The sequence below is a fragment of the Phyllostomus hastatus genome, unplaced genomic scaffold (assembly GCF_019186645.2).
Source record: "Phyllostomus hastatus isolate PE091 unplaced genomic scaffold, TTU_PhHast_1.1 phas_contig_900, whole genome shotgun sequence".
Classification (NCBI taxonomy): domain Eukaryota; kingdom Metazoa; phylum Chordata; class Mammalia; order Chiroptera; family Phyllostomidae; genus Phyllostomus; species Phyllostomus hastatus.
The window spans coordinates 26,188-49,472 of NW_025333985.1; the positions used below are offsets into that span (position 1 = coordinate 26,188).

Below are 23,285 nucleotides of genomic sequence, written 5' to 3' on the forward strand. Positions count from 1 at the left end.
GGGGCAGTTTTAAGAGAGGCTGTGAGGCAGGTTTCAGAGATGTTGTGGGGCCGTTTTCAGAGAGTTTGAGGGGCAGATTTCAGAGAAGCTGCAGGGCAGTTTTCAGGGAGACGCACAGGTTGTTTTGAGGGAGGCTGAGGGGCAGTCTTCAGGGAGGCTGTAGGGCAGGTGTCAGAGAGGCTGAGGGTCAGTTTTCAGAGAGACTGATGGCACTTTTCAGAGACACTGTGGGGCAGAGTTCAGGGAGGCTGAGGGGCAGTTTTCAGGGCGGCTGTGGGGCAGTTTTCACAGAGGATGAGGGGCAGTTTTCACAGAGGATGAGGGGCAGTTTTCACAGAGGCTGTGGTCAAGTATTCAGGGAGGCTGATGGGTAGTCTTCACAGAGGCTGAGGTGTGGTTTTCAGGGAGGCTGAGGGGCAGTTTTCAGGGAGGCTGTGGGGCAGGTTTCAGGGAGGCCAAGGGCCAGTTTTCAGGGAGGCTGAGCGACAGTTTTCCCAGAGGATCTGGGGTAGTTGTCAGGGAGGCTGATGGCCATTTTTCGCAGAGGCTGAGGTGTTGTTTTCAGGGAGACGCAGGCGCTGTTTTCACAGAGCCTGAATTGTGGTTTCCAGAGAGACTATGGTGCAGTTTCAGGGAGGCCGATGTGTAGTTTTCACGGAGACTGACAGGCAGTTTAAAGAGAGGCTGAGGGGCAGTTTTCAGGGAGGCTGTGGGGCAGGTTTCAGAGATGCTGTGGGGCGGTTTTCACAGAGTTTGAGGGGCAGTTTTCAGAGAGTTTGAGGGGTATGTTTCAGAGAAGCTGGGGGGCAGTTTTCAGGGAAGCCCACAGGTAGTTTTGAGGGAGGCTGAGGGGCAGTTTTCAGGGAGGCTGTGGGGCAGGTGTCAGAGAGGCTGAGGGGCAGTTTTCAGAGAGGCTGAGGTGTAGTTTTCAAGGATACTGAGGGGGAGTGTTAAGAGAACCTGAAGGGCAGTTTTCAGGGATTCTGTGGTGTAGGTTTCACGGAGACTGAGGGGCCATTTTCAGAGAGGCTGAGGGGCAGTTTTCGGAGAGGCTGAGGTGTCGTTTGCAAAGAGGCAGTGGGGCAGTTTTCACAGAGCCTGCGTTGTAGTTTTCAGAGAGACTATCGTGCAGTTTTCCCGGAGGCTGATGTGTAGTTTTCACCGAGACTGAGGGGCAGTTTCCGAGAGGCTGAGGGGCAGTTTTCACAGAGGCTGAGGTGTAGTTTGCAGACAGTTAGGAGGCAGTTTACAGAGAGGCTGCAGGGCAGGTTTTGTAGAGGCTGTGGGGCAGTTTTCAAAAAGGCTGAGGTGTGGTTTTCAGGGTGGCTGAGGGGCAGGTTTCAGGGAGGCTGTGGGGCAGGTTTCAGGGAGGCCAAGGGCCAGTTTTCAGGGAGGCTGAGAGGCAGTTTTCGCAGAGGCTGTGGTCTAGTTTTCAGGGGGGCCGAGAGGTAGTTTTGACAGAGACTGAAGGGCAGTTTTGAGGGAGGATGAGGGGTAGTCTTCACAGAGGCTGTGGTGTAGTTTTCAGGGAGACAGGGGGACTTTTAAGAGAACCTGAAGGGCAGTTTTCAGGGATTCTGAGGTGCAGTTTTCACGGAGACTGAGGGCCCATTTTTAGAGAGGCTGAGGGGCAGTTTTTGGAGAGGCTGAGGTATAGTTTTCAAAGAGGCAGCGGGGCAGTTTTCACAGAGCCTGCTTTGTAGTTTTTAGAGAGACTCTGGTGCAGTTTTCACGGCGGCTGATGTGTAGTTTTCACCGAGACTGAGGGGCAGTTTTTGAGACTCTGAGGGGTAGTTGTCTGAAGTCTGAGGGGCAGTTTTCAGGGAGTCTGAGGGGCAGTTTTAACAGAGACTGAAGGGCAGTTTTGAGGGAGGCTGAGGGGCAGTCTTCACAGAGGCTGTGGTGTAGTTTTCAGGGAGACAGGGGGACTTTTAAGAGAACATGAGGGGCAGTTTTCACAGAGGCTGTGGGGCAGTTTTCAGGGACCCTTAGGGGTAGTTTTCATGGAGGCTGATGTGTAGTTTTCACGGAGACTGATGAGTAGTTTTCAGAGAGTTTCAGGGACACTTTTCAGAGAGGCTGAGGGGCAGTGTGCACAAAGGCTGTGGTCTAGTTTTCACGGAGGCTGAGGGGCAGTGTTGACAGAGGCTGAGGGGAGGGGTGGGTCGCTGATCTTGGGCATGCACAACCTCTGATCTCTGGGATCGGGACGGAAACCCAAGCATCCGGGACGACCAGCACACCAGGATCCAGAGCACCTCAGGGTGGGGCATTCTCGCAGGCCGGGTCCGGCTGGCTCGGCTGTCCCTCTGTGGAGGATGAGCGCCAGGAGTTGGCGGGCAACAGACAAGTCCCAGGGCCTCCCCAGCGCGAAGCTCCCCAGTGGGGCTCCTCAGTGGCCTCCCAGGCCTGGACAGAGTACGCAGCAGCGGGGGGGGGGCTCGGCCAGGCCGTCCCTCCTCCCAACTTGGATGCGATGCTCCCCTCTGAGCGCTGTGCTGCCTGTGCCCAGACTCTGCCCTTCCCTGCAGCCCCACGTGCCTCCCCTGCCCTGGAGGCTCCTCCCTCTTTGGTTCTTGCAACCTCCCTGGCCGCACCCTGCCTTCCCCCTGGTTCCTGGCCCCCTACTCCTGGATGCAAACGCCACAGCGTGCCCCACCCCGAAGTGCACACTGGGAGTGAGGAAGAGTCAGAGAGGAAGCCCACCATCCAGAGCCTGGCCCATCACGAGGGAGTTTCTGGGCAGGTGGGTGAGAGCCAGGTGTGACCCTGCCCTTCCACCTGGTCCTTTCCGGGCCCAGCCGCACTCCTCAGAGTCCCAGGTGGGCGGCTCTGCAGACTGTGCACAATGGCGTCCCCCAGTGCAGTGACCAGGAGTCCAGTCCAGGACTTAGGGGTTTTTCCAAAACCAGCCTCGCTGGCAGAATGAATACTGTCTCACTAGGCCTGGTCCAGCGTGAGGACCAGAGGCGGTTTGCAAACCCGAGGATGCGGGGGACCACTAGCGTTTCGGTGGGCCCTGAAGAAGCCCTCTCTGAACTCGGGTTGGGGTCAGGCTGCAGGTCCCCTCCCCCGTGGACTGACTCTAGTCTGCAGTGGGCGGGGGGAGGGGATGGTCCCACTTCGGTGACTCCAGCGGACGCCCTGGTTCCTTGTGCAAAGGAACAGAATCCTAGGATGATCCCCCAGGGAGAAACAAGGATAGAATGCTCTAGAATTCCTAAGGGTGAAAACACAGCAATTCTGTCATCTCATCCTCCTCCCCCCACCAGGGGAAAGGCAGACCGAAAATATTTTCCATATTCCGGGAAAAGACTGCCTGGGAGTTGCCCCGTAGTACAGCTTTGGTGCTCCTGGAACCCCGGCAGGAGGAAGAGCCGCGGGCGAGACTGTTGGGCCCTCAACCTGAGACCTGAGATGGAGGTGAGAGGTTTCAGGATGAGCTGAGTTCAAATCATGGTGGGCGCAGCAGGAGTCGGAACCCGGAGTAAATGCTGTGCGGACCCTTCTCACTTCCCACCCGCTGGACCCGACGTGCTAGAATCTTGAGACCACCTGGGAGCAGGTGGGGGGCACATGACACCCAGGTGACGGCTCAGTGGGTTCCAGGTCACAGTTCAGTGTCTTCTCTATCAGGGTCTCCAACCCCCAGCCACAGACCAGTGCTGTCCCTGCCTGTTGGCACCCAGGCCGGACAGCAGGAGGTGAGCTGCAGCCCGGGAGCGAAGCTCAGTCCGCACTTCCAGCCGCACCGCACCCCCCGCCTACCCCCCCCACCCCCCACCTCCCCACCCGCCGTTGCTCCCTGTGCTGCCTGAGCACCAAAGTCTCCCGCCAGGTGGGTCGCCTTCCGCAGTAGATCCTCGTAGGATTGGGAGCCAGGCTGTGAATTGCCCAGGGGAGGGGTGCAGGGCGCATGCTCCCCGTGAGTGGCAGGGAGGGGAGCTCAGGGCCCCCAGGGTTCTGCGCTATGGTGAGTTTGTAGAGTTACTTCATTATGTGTCACCGTGCAGCACGAGTAGAAATCAAGTGCACAGTGAATATGTAATGTGCTTGAATCGTCTGGAACCATCCCCTGACCCACGCTGGTCCGTGGAAAAACTGTCTCCCACGACACCGGGCCCTGGTGCTCAAAGGCTCAGGACTGCTGCTCTGAGTAAGTGCATGTCGTCACCTCTGCTGCCTTTGGGAACCGCTATATGGTCGCCACACAGGGACGGAGAGCCCCTGATCCTGAACACGTGGGGCTCGTCCTGTTTTCACGTGGTATCAGTGCCACGTGGCTCCAGCTTAATGTGCTGCTGGGCCGTGTGCGTATGTTACAGGTTTAAATGGGTAAGGTGTCCCGTTGTGCAGCCAGCGGGGTTTAGGGGTAAGATGCGGCCTGGACAACAGGGAGCGACTGTAGGGCTGCAGAGACGTGCGGGGAAGTCCTGTTGCGAAGGGGGAGAAGGTCAGACTGGGTTGGAAGGAAAAGCAACAGATGAGATGAGAAGGCGTAAGAGGGAGGGAAGGCCCCGTCCATGGTACACAAAGATGCCCTCGGTCCCCTTGTGTGCTGGGCCACCCAGATGTGTCCTCGCTAGGGTTGGTATCACTGTCACTACCTCCTCTCACTCCTGAAACCTGGGCATTGTCACCCGTCCCAGCCCAGGGGACGGGAGGGGGATGGGGCCCCTTTCCTGATGCCACGTGTGGGGCCAGTGAGCTCACGGCCTCTGATGCCCGGGAGGGGGCCCAGGGGTGGATTCTCCTGCCAGGGCCGGGGGGGACAGCACCTGCCTCTTGAGCAGGACTCAGGGATTCACTGAGCTGAGCCGTGGGCGGAGCTGAGGGAACCCCCCTCCACTGCACGGGGTACAGGATGGGTGGGCAGTCCGGAAAGGTCTCCTGTTCTGTTCCAGCTGATGGGGACCGCCCCCACCCACCGGACATCCCACGGGAGCCCAGCGCACCACGGCCCCACTGACAGCTGCGGGGCCCACAAGTACTGGTCCCCAGGCCACTGCTGCCTGGTCTGCCCCGAGGGTGAGTACGGGACAGGTCTGCCTGGCGGGACGGCAGAATCCTTGTGTGTCGGGCCATGAGGAGGGGCCCTCTCCTGGCAGTGACGGGGGGAGGTGGGTTAGCAGCACCCACGAGGTGGGACGTGGCCCCAGGGGACACCTTCTAGAAGGAAGCCCCGTCTCCCTCAGCGAGGGTGGCAGGAACCTGCTGGCCCAGTGAGGTGCCCCTGGGTCCTGAAGGGCACACCCCTGTGGGTGGGAACTGGGCGGAGCTCCTCCCAGAGGCTCAGCCTGGGCCCTGGCTGGGAGGCGGAGCGCTGGGACATGGTCCTGCTGCCTTCCCTGACCCTGGACAAGAGGCGCATCCTCGGGGTCCTCAGTGTCTGCGGGTTGGGGGCTGGGGTCCCTGTGCAGCCCACAGTACAGCTGGCAGAGGGGCGGGTGCAGGGCAGGGACAGGAGGCCGAGGTGGGATCCCGACAGGTCTGTGCTTCCTCATGTCCAAGAAGGAGTGACGTCCAGAGGTCACTTTGATCCAAAACTGCAGACAGAAGTGTTTCCCTGTTCCCACTGGCGGGGCTGCCCCCAGGATGGGGTGGGCAGGCCGCACAGCAGGGACACCCCTCCAGCCTGGAGGGGCTCTGACCGCAGCGCCCACCTCCTGCACAGGGGAGCATGTCCGTGAACCCTGCAGCCGCCCCCACACCCGGGGACAGTGCGACAAGTGTGACCCAGGCACGTTCACGGCGTTCCCCAACGGCCTGGAGTCCTGCCTGCTGTGTGGCACCTGCTCCCAGGGTGAGTGTCCCCCGGGCACCTTGCCTGGCCTTGACCTGCCAGCCCCTGACCCTGCCGTGGCCGGACCTTCACGTCGGGCCTCGGGACTTGGCCACAGGGACGGTCACGGTGCAGCCGAGACACGTGAGGGGAAAGCGGGGCCTTCGGGTGAAGGAGGGACGTCCCGGTCCCGCAGTGCGGAGCTCACAGCCCCGCAGAGACGCGGCTGGAGACGTCCGTCAGCTCCCAGGTTGGTCCCCACGTAGTGTGACAGCAGGAAAGTGACAGGACCCAGAGAGCCACTCCGGTTCCACATTCTCAGCCCCATGTCTATTCTGTCATCGTGTTCACGCGGGAAGGTGCTCAGTCCGATGTGGGAAACTGGGAAATCCCACGCACACGCACACGGAGAGGCAGCAGGGTCAGCGTCACCCCTCAGGGAGTCAGGGATGATGTACTGCGTGTCACCAGCCCCTTCCACCCTGGTGGGGACGGGAAAGGTAGCACAGAGGCCGCCGATCATTTAACAGTTGGCGCTGTTTGATCACTTGTGCATGTGTGTGCAAGTGTGGTCGAGTGTATGTGCACACATGTGCATTTGTGTACACACATGTGCATAAGTGTGTTTTTGTGTGTACGAGGGGGTGAGAACCACTTCCCAGTCACCTGCAGATGATACCGTGTTTCACCCCAGCTCACCACCTCCCACACTTCCTGCACGCACCAGGGGTGCATCACCCACCCAGGGGAACCAGCAGTGATCCCCAACACCAGTCCACACTCGGACCAACTGTCACCCCACTTTCCTTTGAAAATGTCCCCTGGGTTCCCCTGCAGAGAGCGCAGTGGAGACTCCCCCCACCCGCCCCGAAGCCCCGACACCCCGGGTGTGGCGGAGGCCGGATTCTTCCCTCGCTCAGAGTCAGACGACTGTGCCCTCCCCTCCGGGGTCCAGTGCACGTGACCCTGAAACCTCAGTGTTCCTGTGGGCACGGATTCTGTAAACACGCTTTATAAGTGGCCAACCCTAGAGGAAAAACGCACTTATTTTTTGTAGCCCCAGAGGTGGACACGCGGTATTGGTGAAGACACAGTCAGGCAAGCTAGGTTTTTTAAAAAGAAACTCCCTGGTGGAGGCATTTTGAGACTGTGGTTCAAAATGTGTCTGTGTGACCCTGTTCCTGCACCAGCGCCCCACCCGGGCATTGGCCCTGGGGAGACAGGTGTGGGACCAGGTGGCAGAGGCGTCCCCCGCAGGGTTACACGAACCCTCAGACCGGCCCAGGGTACCCGCTGTGGCAGGCTGAGCTCTGTCGCGGGCCATAGGGTCTCCAGCCCAAATCCCACTCAGGTGCCCCTGTGCACGAGGACAGGGTGGGTCCCCCAGGACTGACGCAGGCTTTCCTGAACTGCAGACCAAGATGAGGTGGCCGAGTGCACTGACACCAGCAGCATGAGCTGCCGGTGCCGACCAGGCCGTTTCTACAAAGCCCCTGGCGACGAGGAATTCTGCACGAGGTGTAGCACGTAGGTGACTGCGCGTGGGTGCCGTGGGCAGGGTCACGGGGCTGTGGGGCTCCCCCTCAGCCTCGTGTTCCTTATATTCCTGGTGCTTGTGTCCCTCCCTGGTCCCCAGCTGAGGCCCGAGTTCAAGTCTGTGCCCAGCAGCCCAGGCAGGGCCTCCCCTCCCCCCCCTCCTGGGCTCCTCCCACTGCCCCCCCCCCCCGTCTGGGTCCCTCCTTTGCTTTGCTGGAGGGTGCTGACCTCCCCTCCTGGGAACAGGTGCCTTCAGGTCATTGGATCTTTCAGAAACATTTATTCTGTCCTCTCGACTGCTGGCCGTCTGTGTGCAGAGTCCTGGGTCATCGGACCAGAGTCCTCGGTCAGCCATGGTCACCCAGGTGGCTGACCGCGTGCCCGACACCTCACCCCAGGGGAACGACGGTGTCTGGGGGTCCAGGACTTGCATGGCCGGCCTCTCCAGGGCTGCATTGGGTCCAAAGAAATCAAAGGGACAGGCTGGACGGAATTTTGGTTCCTAAACGCTGTGGAACCTGGAGGGGTCTCCAGTGTTGTTCCCTTTGTGATCTGGAGTTTGGGGTCTGAGAATAAGCCGCGAGTTCCCCAGAAGAAAGGTGGGAACCTAGGGGTGGAGGAAACACAGGGCCGGTGACTAAGAGGCCTGGACAGGTGCCGCCCTGCTGTGCAGTGCGGGGTGGGGGGGGTGCCGGGAGCACCCACACGGGGTCCTCAGCGGGTGAGTCGCTCCCCAGGGCGTGGGCGAACCTGCCCAGGCCGACAGAACGCGCTGCACTGACGGTGCGCCCTCTGCTGGCAACAGGGAGGAGGGAGCAGCTGCGTCCCCAGCCTTTGTTAAAGCAGGACGGACGCTCCCCTCCAGCTCCCAGGCCCACACACACGGCCATGGACATCCATGGGGGGAAACAGGTCAACTGTCCTCCTGGTGGGACCAGGGCTGGTTCTGGGGTGAGGCTGGGGCTTCCTGTGACCCCGGGCCCCTCGTGGGGTCTGTGATCACAGCACACAGTGCTCCCCAAAGTTGGCCGGGGAAGCGCCCCACGGAGACACCTTCTGTTGGTGACAGTGCAGACCTGGGTGCCTGGGGCTGGAGAGACGTGGAAGCAGGAACAGTGAAGCTGTGTCCCCCCACCCCCAGGTGTCCCGAGGGGACAGTGGTCCTGCAGCAGTGCAACTCCACGGCAGACACGGTGTGCGGCCCGCCCGGTCCAGGTGAGAGGGAGTCGCTGTTGTTGAGGGGTCTGTCTGAGGAGAGGAGACCCTGTGACCCGGGGGAGCCATCTGACGGGGGAAGTGCAGTTTCCGCTCCTTCCCATCAGCCCTGGGACCAGTAGCTCGCCCCTCCCCCTTGGCCCCCAGCAACCCCGAGTTACTTTCTGGGACGGACCCCCTGTTCAGGACGGGTCACAGACACAGAATGCAATGACATGTGTCCTTGTGTGTCCGGCTTCTCTGGTTCAGGCTCGTGTCCCCAGCAGCTGGGTCACGGTGGGACCTTCCAGGGCGTCACCTCTCTGTGTGGCCGAGGGACACTGAGACGTAGGTGCAGACAGACACGCGTGGAGGTGTTCACTCTCCTGCTCAGGGACTCGGGGACACTTTTAAACAAACAGACCCTGAGCCCTGACCGCTCTGTGACAAGGACAGCTTTTCAGTCAGTGGTGTTGGGGACCCTGGACGTCCCCAGGCCCGGGAGGACTTGGGCTGTCAGGTCACAACAGACACAGAAATTAACTCACAACGACCCAAAGACCCACCTGCAGGGTCTGAAGATGACAGAACCCCTGGAGGGGTCAGAGGGGAAGACTGGCCACGTTGGATGGTGTTTGGGTCCCTCGTGGTGACATGGGGTCACCTGGGGGTGTCTCTGTCTGAGTGCTTCAGGGAGCCCCCATCTCCGGTGGGTCCACAGTCCTCCGATGGCAGGGGTCCTCTTTCCTGTGCTGACGGGGTCTAGTGCGTGGGTGTGCGTGTGTCTGTGCGCACAGGGGGCCGCATGTTCTGCCTGTGCATCTCACGGAGGGGAGTCCGTGTCCCCCCTCATGAGCGGCGCTGCTGTGCACACGGGATGCAGATGTCCCGACCGAGGGCTTTCACGTCCTTCCCGAGCGCACGTGGGGTCGGTCTGTCTGAACTTGGTCCCGGGGCTGCTGGGAACCAGGTCGGGTTTGACCTCACAGAGACGCTTTCTGTTTCTCCCGCTGTCAGAGGGCAGACGCCGGCCCTGGAGGGTCGGGGGCTTTCTCTGTTCCCTGTTTCCTTCCATCATCATCTATCTCTGCATCAAGCAGCCAAAAGAGGGAGGATTCCAGCCCGTGTGCAGCGGGCTCCCCAGCGGGGCGCGCTCTGAGTCGGAGCCCCAGGAGGAGAGGGAGTGACAGCCCGGGCAGGGGGCGGGGTCCGGGCGCTGCGGGAGGACGGGGCGGGGCCTCTGCGGGGGATTTCGGTTTCTGGTCGCTGGGGCCCCTGGTCGATCCGGAGCCGCCCGAAGGGAAGCAGCCTGGACGCCCTCACGGTGCTTCTCCGCCGGGCCCCAGGCCCCTGGGCTCAGGGCCGACCTGCCCCTCGGCCGTCTGAACGCTGAGGCGTCTGCAGCATTTGTGTTTGCTGGCTCCCGGGGACTCGCTGGGAGCCGACGAACAGAAGCTGCAGCTGAAGTGAGTCCGTAAAGGCGCCGTCCCCTGGGGGCGCGGTCGTAGGGGAGGCCCCTGGTCCGGCCAGTCCGCGCCAGACCCGTCTGCGGGGCCCGCCGCCCTTCGCGGGGTGTGGGACCCGCGCCCGCCGCGGCGGGAGTGAAACTCCGGCGCCGGCTCCGCCGCTGCCCCGGGGCGGGGCTCGCTCCGTCTCTGCGCTCCCCGCCCCCGACTTTGCCGCCGCTCCCCGTCGGGGCGCTCTGGGAGGGGGGGGTGGCGGACCCCGTCAGCGGGTCTGATGTCGCCGGGGACGTGCAAGGAGGCCGCAGGCGGGCGGCGGGCGAGCTCTGAGCCGGGCCGGGGGCCCGGGGCCCGGGGCCCGGGTCGGGCACGGGGAGACCTGCCGCCTTCCCTCCGCCCCCCGCCCCCGCGCCCTGGGTCCGAGCGGCTCGTGTTGGGAACTGTCCCGGCTCAGGGGCGGCCCCGATCCCCCCTCCCGCGGGACCCCAGATTCCCCGCGGGAGAGGCCGGGGGTGGGGAACCCAAGGCCGAGTTTCCTCGTGCGCGGCTCGTAACACGCCGGTTCAGGAACTGGCCCGTGGGGTGCGTGCCCTGGCGCAGGTCACGCCGGGGAGGGGGACCCGAACTGGATCTACGACTTTCTGGGAGGACTGGACACTGTCCACCTTCTCCCCGGGCCTCGGAGGAGCCCGGCGGGCGGAGTCCCTGACTTCGCAGGAAGTGGGGTGAAGCCGACACTTGCGGTTTCTGACCAGAGGCGGGTGGGGGTGGTAGTAGCCATGGCTGCAACCCCAGGGCGTGGGGGCGGGGCTGCGGGTGGGAGGAGCGCTGGCTCCCAGCCCAGGGCGTGGCCCTGGAAGTGCAGGGGCAGGAGCAGGGACCGGCGGGTTTGGGGCGCTTGGTATTGTTGCTAAAACCAAAACCAAAGTCGCCTTTTCCGTGAGTGGTCGGGGATTTTCTTTTAAGAAGCCTTTATCGGCCCTGGCTGGCATTGCCCTGGCTGGCCTTATTCAGTGGACGGAGCGCTGGCTGCGAACCAGGTATCGTAGGGTTCGATTCCCAGTCACAGCACATGCCTAGGTTGCAGGCCATGGCCCCCAGCAACTGCACATTGATGTTTCTCTCCCTCTCTCTCCCCCCTTTCCCTCTCTAAAAATAAATAAATAAAATCTAAAAAAAGAAAGCCTTTATTTAATACAAATCAACTCTCGCGGCACCCGGTGAACGCCTGTTTGTGGATGACTTAGGCTGGTCTGTGCCCTGGCCGGCAAGCTGCGGAGGGTCCATGGGGGAGGGGTGGGCGCAGGCTCTGGGGTGCACACTCAGCACCCCTCTTCCCAGAGCTGAAGCAGGTCGGGAAGAGCCGAGGGTGAGTCAGGTCCCCACTCCCCTGGGACACATGGAGCTGGGTTATCAGTCCAGAAGGTTCCATTCAGGCAGGAGCTGAGGGACAGCTGTTGGTGCTGTGCTGGGGACAGGCGGCCAGGTGCTGTGGCACCTCCTCAAGCAGAGGCCGCAGGGAACAGGTCGGTGTCCCTTCACAGCCTCACCTCCGTGTGTCCCCCTCCACAGGGTCCTACGTCAGCAGAGACTGTGACCTGGACCTTGTCACCCAGTACAGCCTGTGCCAGCCTGGCTCCTTCACCACCCACCGACACCCAGAGACGGCGTGCCTGCCCTGTGCTGAATGCCGGGAGGGTGAGTGGGCGCAGTGAGCTCGGGGGCCCTTTGGTTCCCACAGCCCGCCCTGCAGCGACCTGGCTCCTAGGAATCACCCCAAGGGCAGGTGTCACAGGTGAACAGGATGACGGGGTGAGCAGGACGCGTGTCTGCAAGGATGACATGGGTGGAGTCTGTGGTGCAAGGGTCCCCCTGAGGCCCCCTGGGGATTCAGAGCCGCTGTCCGGAGAGGAACGTACAGGGTTCACCCCGCACCTCTGGGGCGGCCTGCAGTCTGTGGAGGAGGCTGGGGTTCTGCCACCTTCCCACCCCCGAGTTCCCGCCACTGGGGCAGCGACCCAGCCCACAGTCCCGAGCACTTGGAGGGGGGACTTAAATCCGAGCAGGGAGTCAGGCCAGGTAGAAAGGCCCGCAGTCTCCCCCCAGCACAGATGTCTGCCTCACTGAGGAATAAACCGCAAGGCATGGACAATAAATATAGTTCAGGATTCCTGGTTGTCCTTCTGACAGGAGAAGGCCATCGGCGTTTCAACCAGGACAGCCTGAGTCTGCACGTGGCTTTGGGCAGCGAGGATGGTGTGACAGAGTTGCTCCTGCCGACCGTGAGCTCAGTGTGTCCCCCATCGCGTGTCCCCACTTCGTCTCCTTTCTCGGTTCCTCCAGCCGTCAGGGCGCAGGCTGTCCGCTCTCTGGTTGACCTTGTTCCCAGGGTGGTTTCTGCTTTTCGGATGCAACCGCAGGAGGGGCTGACGACACCCTCCCTCTGGTTACCCGTCACTGCTGCACGGATGTGCACCCGATGTCCACGTTGTGTCCTGCGACCTCACTGCCTTCATTTGCACGTTCTCATGGGATTTCGTGGGTCCTCAAACGGTCCTACGTAGCCCGTCCTGCCGTCTGCGAGCAGTGCGAAGGCTCCTCCTCCCTCGGATGTGCTTGCTGTTTGTCTCTGTCTCGCGTGACCGCTGTTGCTCGGACTCCCAGTGCTCTGGGGCGGGGGGTGGTGAGGGTGGGCGTCTGTCTTCCCTCCTGATCGGACAGAGGGAGCTTTCAGCTTCTCACCATTGTGTGTTGTGTCATGGTGTGTCTAGGAATTACATTTGTTTGTTTTTTTAAAGATTTATTTTATTTCTGTTTAGAGAGAGGGAAGGGAGGGAGAAGGAGGGAGAGAGAGACATTCAGTGTGCTGGTTGCCTGGTATGCGCCTCCTACTGAGGACCTGGCCCACAACCCAAGATTGTGCCCTGAGTGGGAATCAAACCAGTGACCCTTTGGTTCCCAACCCTGCACTCAGTACACTGACCCCCACAAGCTAGGGAAGGAATTATGTTTTTCATAACACGTTTTTATTCAGAATTATAACAAAATTGGATACAATTTATACACAGTCCTCTTGCAGATTTTACTATAATGAACAGCATTAAATGTCAATTTTTGTATTATTGCCAGTTTCTCTTTAAAAGCAATTCTTGCCAATGTAATCTTTGGGTGCTACATGATAAAACTTTTTTCAGGGCATTTGGTATACATGGAGTGACCCAAAACCAGAAACAGGAAAAAAAAATAAACAAACCAGCAGTTACCTTCTGGACGGGTGTGTCCCCTTGTAGTCCAGGCTTCCCCACTAGGCAGAGAAAGTTCTAGGAGCCCATCTGCATCAGTGACCAGCTGGGCGTTTGTTGTGAGAGGCTGGCGTTGGGCTTTCACTGAATTTTTTTTGAGGACTCTTCCCAGAGCACTGGCCCATTTCCCTGACAGGGTGACTTTACCAGCCCACCTGTCCATACCTGCAGAATGTTGAGCAGTTTTTGACCAAACCCAGGTGCTCCCACCCTCCCTATTCCCCCGATCTCACCCAGCGCGACTGTTTTTCTTTCCCCGGTGAAAAAGAGTCCACAAACGGGAAACATCCCCGACATCGTAAGACGTGAAACAAAACGGCAGAAGCACTAAGAGGCGTCAGAGCCGCTGAGTCCAGAGAGTGTTCAGGGCGGTGGAGGGATGTCCCCACGGGTGTCCCCCATCCAGGGGGGAGCATGTGAGGGTGACTGAAGGCAAAGGTGTGAGAATAAAAACAGTTTTTATAAATAGATTCTCTTTTTGGGTCACCCCTTGAGTACATGTGACCAAATGTATCCACGGAGTTCACATTCACGTGAAACACAGGATGTAATTCCCATTCTGAGTTATTTAAATTTCATTCCTTTAGGCTTTCTATTTTAAAGTTGGTCTGTGATAGGAATGAAAAAACAGTAAATACCCTTCAAAATATTGTAGAAATGTGTCCCCCCACTCTGGGAAATTTTTAATCTTTCAAATCATTGAGATATTTTTCTTATTATTTATTATGATTTTAATTCTGTTCAAGTACAGTTCTCTCCATTTTCCCTGAACCACTGCACCCCAACCCAGCCATCCCCTAAAGCAGTCAGATAATTTAAAGCACAGGGTGGAAAGGCCCTGGGCTTCTGCCCTGGGTGACAGGGGACCCCCTGGGAGGGGCTGAGCAGGAGGGAGGTGATGGGGCAGGACGCGCTGGCTGCTGTGCAGAGCGCGGCCTGCAGGGGGCAGCAGCGGGATGGAGACTCAGAGCAGAGGGGCCTGCCTTCCTCAGAGGGTGGTCTGGGGGGGGGCACCTGGCTGGGGCAGGGAAGTGTGGGCAAGTGGGGGGGGCTTCTGAGCAGGTTCCCACAGGAGAGCCCGGTGCTCCCTGCTGGCGAGGGATAAGGTATCTGCATTACCGATCCATGTTTCATGGCTGATTTCCATGGAGGGATCCAAGGTGAAGAGACCCCCAGGGCACATTTGCAGAGGAGGCTCTGGGGTCCCCAGTGATGGCGGTGGTGCCCGGGTCGGCCCTGGGGCAGGCAGCCTCTCCACGTGGAATCCCTCCTCCTCCTTCCAGGTGGTCCCTGCTGCCCAGCCCCTGCTGGCCTCTCTCTGTGCACAGCAGGTCAGGATGGGGAGGTGCCTGGTGCCCCGTCTGCCTGCCCTCCCTGTGTGCCTCGCCGTGGTCCAGCTGCTCAGCCCCTGCTCAGGTAGGACCGGCTGTGCGTCTGTGTGTGTGCGTCCTTCCCCTTCGGGCCCAGCCAGAACCCGGGACTCCGCCCACCCCCTGCAAGGCCCATCCACACCGCACCTGTGTGAGGACTGAGTTCCTGTCTAGGTGTCTGTCATCTCACCCTCCCTGCCTGGGTCACACCCTGGCCCTCTGACCCTGCTCCCTCTGACGGAGCCCCCCCCCCTTCTGATGACCAGCTGTGTTTGCTATGGTCGGACCCCCCGAGCCCATCCTGGCCATGGTGGGTGAAGACGCAGACCTGCCCTGTCACCTGTCCCCGGAGATGAGCGCTGAGACCATGGAGCTGATGTGGGTGCGACCCGGCCACAGGCAGGTAGTGCACGTGTACGCACACGGGCAGGAGGACACGCCGGCAGAGGAGTTTCGAGGGAGAACTTCGATTTTACGAGAGGACGTCACTGCGGGGAAGGCCGCTCTCCGGATTCACAGCGTCAGCGTCTCTGACAACGGAACCTACCTGTGTTATTTCCAAGATGGAGACTTCTCTGCAAAAGCCCAGGTGGAGCTGCAGGTGGCAGGTGAGCCTCAGGCTTGTTCCAGGCTCCTTTCCCTGGGCGGGGGCAGAGGCTGCAGACCTACCCCAGAGCACGTGGGCTGCTCACCAGCATGGGTGCCCCCCCACCTCCATCTCTGCTCCTCTGAGGCCTGTGACACACCCAGGGGTCCCCCAGGGTGACTTCCTCCTGCACCCAGTACAGAGTCCCCCATGCTGCCCACCAGTCTCAGCAGGGGGGTGGAGGTCCAGGACGGGAGGAAGGGGACCTCCCCGCAGTGGGTGGCAAACGGGTGTTTGGGTTCAGCATGTTCCAGACCAGGGCCGTGGGACCCCCAGTTGCCCGCTGCACTGGGTCCAGGAGTCTGACCTACAGAGACAACTCCTGTGGGGCCCAGTTTCCCCGCTGACCCCCGGGAACACAGCTGCAGTTGCACAGGTTGTGTCCGTCCTCGGTGCAGCGAGGGAGGACGCTCCCCTGGGGACCAGGACACCGGGGTGTCTCAGAGAGGGGGCGTCAGGGAGGACTTCGTGCGGTTCGGGGGGATGTGGAAGCAGCGCTGGGCTCTGGGTGGGACGCGGTCAGGATGGTGCGGGGTGTCACTGGTCACTCACAGCCGGCACAGGGAGGTGGGTCACTGCACACGGTTCCTGTTTCCTCTGTGCTGTCACCCCACCCTTGAGTGGCCTTGACGTGGCCCTGACCCACCCCAGTGACGAAGCGCCTTGTCTGAGGTGCTGCCCCACGAAAGTGCTCGTGTCCAGGCGTCAGGGCTGCAGTTCTCGTTCCCCGGACACAGCCCTGCCCTGTGGCTTCCAGTGCGGGGGGGCTGGTGGAGCAGGGACGGTGCGGCCCCCCGGCCTGGTCCCCGCACGGCCCCTCCTCAGCCTGCTGTCCCTTCCTGGAGACCTCGGCTCCCCCGACGGAGCCCCCCCTGCAGGACTCTGTGTGTTCAGGTCCTCAGAGGGCTTCCTCCCCCTCCGTGTCTTCAGGGGGTGGGGACAGGTGGCAGTAGCTCCCCTCTTCCTGGCCCCGGGTCCGCTGTCTTCCGTGGGAAAGGTTCCCCTCTGCACAGCCTCGCTGTGGACACTTCCAGGGGGAGACCCTGCAAGGCGATCTGAGCAGCCTGGCAGTGAGGGCGGAAGGAGCCTCCCGAGGGGCCGTGCATATAAGTCCCTGCTCGGGCGGCTCCAGGACACAGTGTGTCTCCTCCTGCTCACAGGACAGCATGGCCCCCACAGGACAGGCAGAACAGACAGGGGCGGTGCCATGGGACCCACTTAGGCTAAGGGGCACCACCTGCATGCTTGCCCAGGGAGGGATGAGCAGCTGTGCCAGGGACCAGCCTGTCTGGGACACAGACCGGCTGTGGGGGAAGTAGCCCCTGCTCTGGCCCAGAGCCCCCTGGATCCAGCACGAGGGTCCAGCCAGAGTCAGACCGTGGCCCCATCGGGCATCAGTCTCTGCTGCACAGCACACGCTGGGAGCAGCTCCTGGTGAGTCCCTGCTGGGCTGGTAAGTGTGTGCGCCCCTCCCTGGTAAGGACACCCCACCAGTACAGAGGGCTCCCCACGATTCAGCTCACTTTTCCTCCCCAGCGCTGGGCTCTGATCCCCACATGGACATGAAGGGCTACGAGGCTGGAGGGATCCGTGTGAACTGCACGTCTGCCGGCTGGTACCCGCAGCCCCAGATCCAGTGGAGAGACGCCAGGGGACACAGCTTGCCCTCGGAGGCAGCACCTGAGGCTGCAGACCCCCAGGGCCTTTATGCAGCTTCAGCCTCTGTGATCCTGGAAGTCGGCTCTGGGGAGGGGGTGGCCTGTGTCATCAGAAACCCTCTGCTGGGCCAGGAGAGGTCAGCCAGGCTTTCCATCGCAGGTGAGTGCCCTGCCCCCTGCCCTGGGCTCCTGGGTGGTCCCTGGAGGAAGGTGTGGTGGTCTGCTGATGACCTGGGTCCCTCAGGGGCACAGAGAGGGAATGTGGGCTCCTTCCCCTGAGGTGGTTTATGTCACAGACACCTTCTGAGCTCTTCCTGCCACACACGGTGCCAGGCAGTGGGTCGTGGGGGCAGATGGGAAACTTCAGCAAACACACCAGGAGGGGGAAACACAAACAACCCAAATCTCAGTGAAAGGGCTAATCTTCTTACTATGTAAAGGAACATGGTGGATAAAGGAGCAAAAACGGAAATCATCGGTTTCCAGGAAGGTAAAACTCCCAGGAGGATGACAAATTCCTTGGAACAGGGAACTATTTCCCTCTGTGTATTTGGCAGCAGCAGGACAAACGAGGGGGTGGGCGCCCTCTGGTGGCGGGCTGTGGGGAGACAGCCCCGTAGCCGTCTGTGCTCCTGGTGTTGGATGGTGTTGCTGTGGGGGTCGGCCCTGTGCTGTGGGGGCGCAGGGCCATCTGCACCCGAACGGCTCACTGACTGATGCCAAACCCACTTCTGGGACCACCCCACGGACCAGCCTGCAGCGGTGGGACGTGACCCCTGTGACCGGGTATTTTTAAACCTGTGATCCTGGGACAAAGGGCAGAGCCTAGGAGTGCCCACCGGAGGGGACCCAATGTGCAATGGGCGCTGCCCTGGGGGAGAGACACGGGCCTGCGGGCTGTGCTGGAGCGGGCAGGTCGCCAAGACACAGGACGGGACAGATACCTTGCTCACCAGCCACATAGGGGCCTGATTTCGCCATCACCAAGATGAAATAATCCGTTTTAAAAACTGAATGAAACCTGCGTGGCACTCACCCTGCGTCAGGCACTGCATAAGCACTAACTGAATGCTCTCACTGATCAGGATGCCAGCAACAGACGGTTATGTCATTCGTTCAAGGTCACAGCGCTGGTCGGGCAGGAGACCCGGGACTGGAACCCAGGCCCCCAGACCCAGAGTCTGTTCTTCACCACCAGACTCTGCTGACTGTGGGGGGGCAGGTAGTCAGTGGGGGGGGTGCAGAGGGGACGTCAGTGACACTGTGTGTGCGTCCTCATGCTCCATCTCATCCCATGGGGGCGGAGACGTTTCAGGAAAACCGTCCTGACTGTGCGACAGTTAGAGTCTGGGCGCTCTGGGGACAGAAAGATCCCTTCAGGGGCTGACGCCACCCCTTCGCAGGCTCCTTCTTCAGGGACACACAGCCTTGGATGGTGGTGCTCGTGATCGTGCTGGGTATTGTGCTGGTGGTGGTGGTGGTGGTGGCGGTGGTGTACTTGCTGTTGGGACACTGGAAAAGGAAGAAGGCGCCGACTCAGGATGAGGAGAGCGAGCCCGAGGTGAGAAGGAAGCAGCAGGCAGAGCTGCAGGGGGGGGGAAGTGCCCAAGGTGTGGCCCAGCTGCAGGAGGTCACGACCTCCCTGCCCTGCCCACACCCACCCCCTGCATTCTCTGCATCCCCTTAACGGGACTTCATTTTCTGTTTATTTCCAGAGACGCAGCAGGACCAGCTCGGTAAGTCCCCATCCGCGTCCCCAGCGTGCGCAGTTCAGCCTTTCGGGCGGCGTCCGCTCCCCCCATGGCCCCACTAGAGCCCGGAGCGGCCGTGCTGGGGAAGACCCCACTCTGCTGGCCTAGATCTCGGGGTGCACAGGGCGGCGCAGAGGGCACGGGGCTTGTACGGCTTCCCGGGGCTGCGAAACGTCCTCCCCAACTCGGGGCTGAAAGACACAGAACTGACCATGTCCCGGATGTGGAGGCCACAAGTCTGATCCAGGTGTTAGGTTGGGGGTCAGGGGGCCAGTTTCGTCCAAGGCCCTGGGGGCAGGTCCCCCCGCCCCTGGGCCCACCTCGTCTCGGGTGGTCAGCTCTCCCGGGTGCTCCTTGGTGTGAGCGCCCATCAGTCAGCACCGGCCTCAGTCCTCACCCGGCCTCTTCCCCGTGGGTCTGTCTCCTGATGATCCTCAGTGGGCACTGGACGTAGGGCCCACTCTCGTCCAGTACGGCTCCCTCGTCTGCAAAGGCCGCATTCCCAGGTCCCAGGGGTCTGGATGCAGCCCTGTCTTGCTGGGTTCAAACACAGCCCCCCTGTCTCAGACTCCCTGCAGAGTTGGGGGGCCACCCTGCACCTGACCCCACGAAGTACTTTTCTCTGCTACCTCACGTCCCCACCTGAGCTGCCAGACGAGGTGGCATTTTTCCCAGAAGCGGTTGGGGAGGGCTGCGCTGCAGGCCCCTGCTACCAAAAGTCACGGCTTTCTTCTTCAGTCACAGGGAGGCACCCAGCCCAGGGTGAGTCTACTGCCCCAGGATGCAGAGCGCGGCCCACCAGCTGCCGGCGCGGACACCAGACCACTGCTGCAGCAGCAGGGCGCAGCCGTGCGGTCCCCTGAGGACTCTGAGGCCAGTGTCGAGCTGCAGGCGGTGGTGCCCCGAAGCAGGCAGGGCCACCCCGGAGCAGGCGCTGCAGACCCAGGTGCCTCTGGGGGGGGCAGATTCCCCTACACACCTCACACCTGGTGAGGGGCATCTGGGCAGGTGTGACAGCAAGGACACCTGTGTCCGTGGCACACGTGCCGTGTGCGTGCAGGGCGTGCGCAGTGCTGCCCTGCGTGCCCTAACTTCCTGTCCGAGTTTCCCCGGTGACGGAGACGCAGCCCCACAGACCAGGCAGCTTAAAGGACAGAATGTTAGTGTCTCCCTGTGCTGGGGGCGGATGTTCAGGTTCCCGTGGCGTTGTCCCCCTGTGCATGTCTGTGTCCCTAAAAGAGGACACTAGTCTTTTTGAGTTAGGGCTTCATCTGGACAGGTCCCAGCTGCAGCGACCCAGTTGGCAGACAAGGCTGCACTCCGGTTTCTGGGCTTAGGACACCCACATCTTTGGGGACACAGTGCAGCCTGTGACATCCCCACCACACCTGTTGCCCGAGGGAACGGTGGCTCCCCGGGGCCACCAAGACCCAGGGACCGAGCTCTCCCAGGTCCCAGCGCTGGGAGGGCGCTGCCTGGAGGAGACCCGGCTCATGAGCACTGACCCCTCAGTCTCCAGCGCGCACCGCGGCCTCCGAGGTCTTGTGGCCCCAGCCCCTCCCGTGTGCTGTGTGCGTCATCAGGAGTGGGTAGGTCTAGCGGCCATGGGCGCTGGAGGCAGGGCGCACACACGGCGCCGCATGTCCCTGTGGGACGGACACAGGCGCCACGACCACCAGTGTCCGGAGCACACTCACTGTCCTCCTTCCATCGGGGCCTGAATGAGGCCGTGACAGCTGAGTAGGACCTGACGGGATGACCAGATATTCCCTACGTGACCCTCGGGAGAGGGACCCTTCAGGAAGGGGGACGGTGTGCGCAGGGTCTCAGAAGGATGGGGAGCCTGTCCGGCGTCCAGTGCAGGCTGGTGTCCCTCCAGGGCAGGGCAGCAGGAAGCTCAGTGTTGCCCCGGGCCAGGCCGTGTCCTGGGGAGTGTGACCCGGAGGGCAGGTGGGCTGTGCGCTCTCTGCCCCTTCTGAGAGGCCGGGCCCCGTCCCCAGACACTGACTGGACAGCGTGTGGAGGCCCCGCTGCCCCCGCCGGCCCCGCCCACCCGAACTCGGGCGGCTGTTTCCGCAGATTCCACTAGGAAGCCACCCCGGAGTCTCCTGAAAGTTTTATTCCTTTCTCTCCGCAGGAATATGAAGAAAAGTTTGTTTTGAAGGACGGGTCCCCTGAGGGTAAGTCCCCTGAGGGTAAGTCCCCTAAGGACTTCCCTTATAGTGACTGTCGAGGTGTGACGTCATGACCCAACGTCCTCCCTTCTGGGAAGCGGGACCCTGGGCCCCCAGGCAGCTCAGGGACGTCCCGTGGGCATCAGACTCTCAGTCCGACACTCACTGCAGACATGAGGGCACACGGGCCTCCGTCCAGTGTCACCTCTGGCTGTGAGGGCAGACGCAGGCGGCCCTGCGTTACTGTGCATCCACGGGTTTGAGCAGGAACGTGAGTGGCCGGTAGGAAGGCCTGGGTGACCCAGGCCTGGTGAGGCCCCGGGGGCTGCGGCGCTGCTGTCAGTGGGACGGGGGTGAGGGTTTCCTGCGGCACCAGCGACAGGCCGCGTGCTGCTTGTACTCTCGTCCTCTGACAGCTCAGGGGGACCCCCCACGTGGCAGATCCAAAGGTCAGACAGTCGGGAGCCCAGCGAGGTTACAGACCTCGCCCCTGCTGCCCGCACAGCCGCTCTGGTCCCGCGGGTCAGCAGGGGCCGCCTCAGTGGACACCTCACCCCCCGGGGCTTCCCCCCCTCGGGCCCCGCAGGCCCCTCTGCCGGGCTCCCTGGCTCCGTGTGAATGAGCGTCAGGCCTGTCAGGAGCCCGGCCGGGTCGTGTCCTACCGCGCTCTCCTGTCCCCCTGCCTGGTCCCTTCTGCTAGGGCAGCCTGGGCGCCCAGGGCCTCCTGCGGACCCTGGACCTGGTTGCCAGCTGGGACCCTCACAGCGCACAGCACACGCCACGCCTGCCTCCCAGGGACGAGGCCAAGTCTCCCTCCTTGGTTTTCTCTTTTCAGCCACGAACAGGATCTACTCCGAATGCGGGCAGGAGGTTCCCAAATCTACCTGGAGGATGTTCATGAGGTCCGAGGGACTGGAGGAGAACGACCTTGTCACCTGTGAGCACGGGGACCCGGGGACCCTGGCGGAGCAGCACCACAGGATGCTGCCGCGCTGGCAGAGCGAGCTGGAGCACATCGCATCCCCCTGCGGGCTCGTGGCGGCCCTCCGTGAGATGCAGCTGCGGGATCGTCTGGAGAATGTTAGCAACGAGCTGGTGCTGAAGGTATCTTAGGTCGTGAGGACGCAGAGCCCCGAACTGGAGTCAGCTCCTTTGGCAATGACTGGGACTTAGCAGCATCCTGGGTGCTGACCTTCCCCAGGTCCCTTCCCGTGGGCACCTTCACAGATCCCAGGTGGGACGGAGCCCCTTCCGTGTCCAAGGAGCTTCTTCGGGAAGCTTCCGATGGGGAGGTCCATGTGGCCACGGGGCTCTCTGCCTGCAGCCCATGTGCCGTAGAGGCTGCCCCTCAGGGGACTCCGGGTGCCGTGAGCTGCTCAGGAGGGACCCACGGGCTGTGCTCGGTGGGCCCGAGAGCCGTGGCCTCCTCCAGAAACAGAGGCCAGGAGGGATGGCTGTTCACGTGTGTGACCCCAGCAGCTCTTTTGTTGATCTCTCAGGCACTGTGATGTCCCCGGCTTCCACTTGGGAGCGCCTGGGACATGGGGACACTCACATGCCAGCTTTAGAGACCTTTCTACTCTTCTTTAGACAGTTCAGCATATGTGCTTTTCCAGTTTTATTTATGTGTTAAAATTTCTCTTCCATAGTGTGTTCACATGTTTGTAGAAACTTTTTTACCCAGTAAAATTTATATTCTAAATGGTGTTGCCTCTCATTCCTGTTGGGTGGACAACTTCAGGTGTGTTGTCCTGGGAAGGGGACGTGGTGCACAGAGAGTCAGGGGAGCCGAGGGTGTGGTTTGTGGGTGCAGGGCCCCGAATCGGGGACCAGAGGCTAGAGTGGCCTCTTGTCCGGGTTGTGGTGTCCCCGGGGCCTCTGTCCCTGGGAGTGACAGCACCGTCTGTCCAGCTTTCCCCTTACAGCGCGCCCGCCCTGCCCCTCCCACACTCACCCCGAACAGCACCCGTCCTTGGAGGTGCTCACCCGGGCCCCGCACTCCCGTGGGGCGCCGAGCACCTTCAGCTCCCACGCAGTCCCTCAGCGAAGTCCACGCCACTCCAGCCAGCCTGTCCCGTCCAGGCCCTTGGGCGTCGTCCCCGCAGGCATCTCCTCCCGAGTCCCCCCACCCCAGGGTGTGAGGGTCCCCTGTCCCTCCCAGACCTGTGTGCCCAGCCCCCTAGGCCCTGCCTCCCTCCACGCTGCTCCCGTCACTGACTCAGCTTCTGTCCACTCCGGCTTCCCTCCGGCCTCCCCGAGTCCAGGCTCCTCCACTGCAGCTGGACTGGGGGTGGGAGCACAGATCTGGCCTCCACCCTCCCCGCCACCCCCCCTTACCCCACCCTGGGGAGGGTCTCTGCCGTTCCTGATTTGTTTAGGAGAACTGCCAGCCCCAGCCCACACCTCAAG

The 23,285-nt window shown here is 61.7% G+C and overlaps 1 protein-coding gene across 1 annotated transcript; it reads left to right on the plus strand.

The window, feature by feature from the left end:
* The first annotated feature begins 10,252 nt into the window (after positions 1-10,252).
* On the plus strand, positions 10,253-22,578 carry LOC123827871 (butyrophilin subfamily 3 member A2-like). The gene is made up of 10 exons (XM_045852320.1): positions 10,253-10,337; positions 11,548-11,686; positions 14,641-14,693; positions 14,914-15,255; positions 16,830-17,111; positions 18,355-18,512; positions 18,667-18,687; positions 19,441-19,464; positions 20,840-20,882; positions 21,712-22,578. Exons 1-10 carry the CDS (start codon positions 10,253-10,255, stop codon positions 21,987-21,989), a joined length of 1,425 nt encoding a protein of 474 aa, XP_045708276.1. The 3' UTR covers positions 21,990-22,578.
* The last annotated feature ends 707 nt before the right edge of the window (positions 22,579-23,285 follow it).

Excerpts from the sequence above, each read along its gene's own strand:
- LOC123827871 (XM_045852320.1), top strand. The coding sequence starts at position 10,253 with ATGTCGCCGGGGACGTGCAAGGAGGCCGCAGGCGGGCGGCGGGCGAGC. Across the intron at positions 19,465-20,839 it reads AGGGAGGCACCCAGCCCAGG|GAATATGAAGAAAAGTTTGT; the intron begins GTGAGTCTACTG and ends TTCTCTCCGCAG. Across the intron at positions 20,883-21,711 it reads GAAGGACGGGTCCCCTGAGG|CCACGAACAGGATCTACTCC; the intron begins GTAAGTCCCCTG and ends TTCTCTTTTCAG.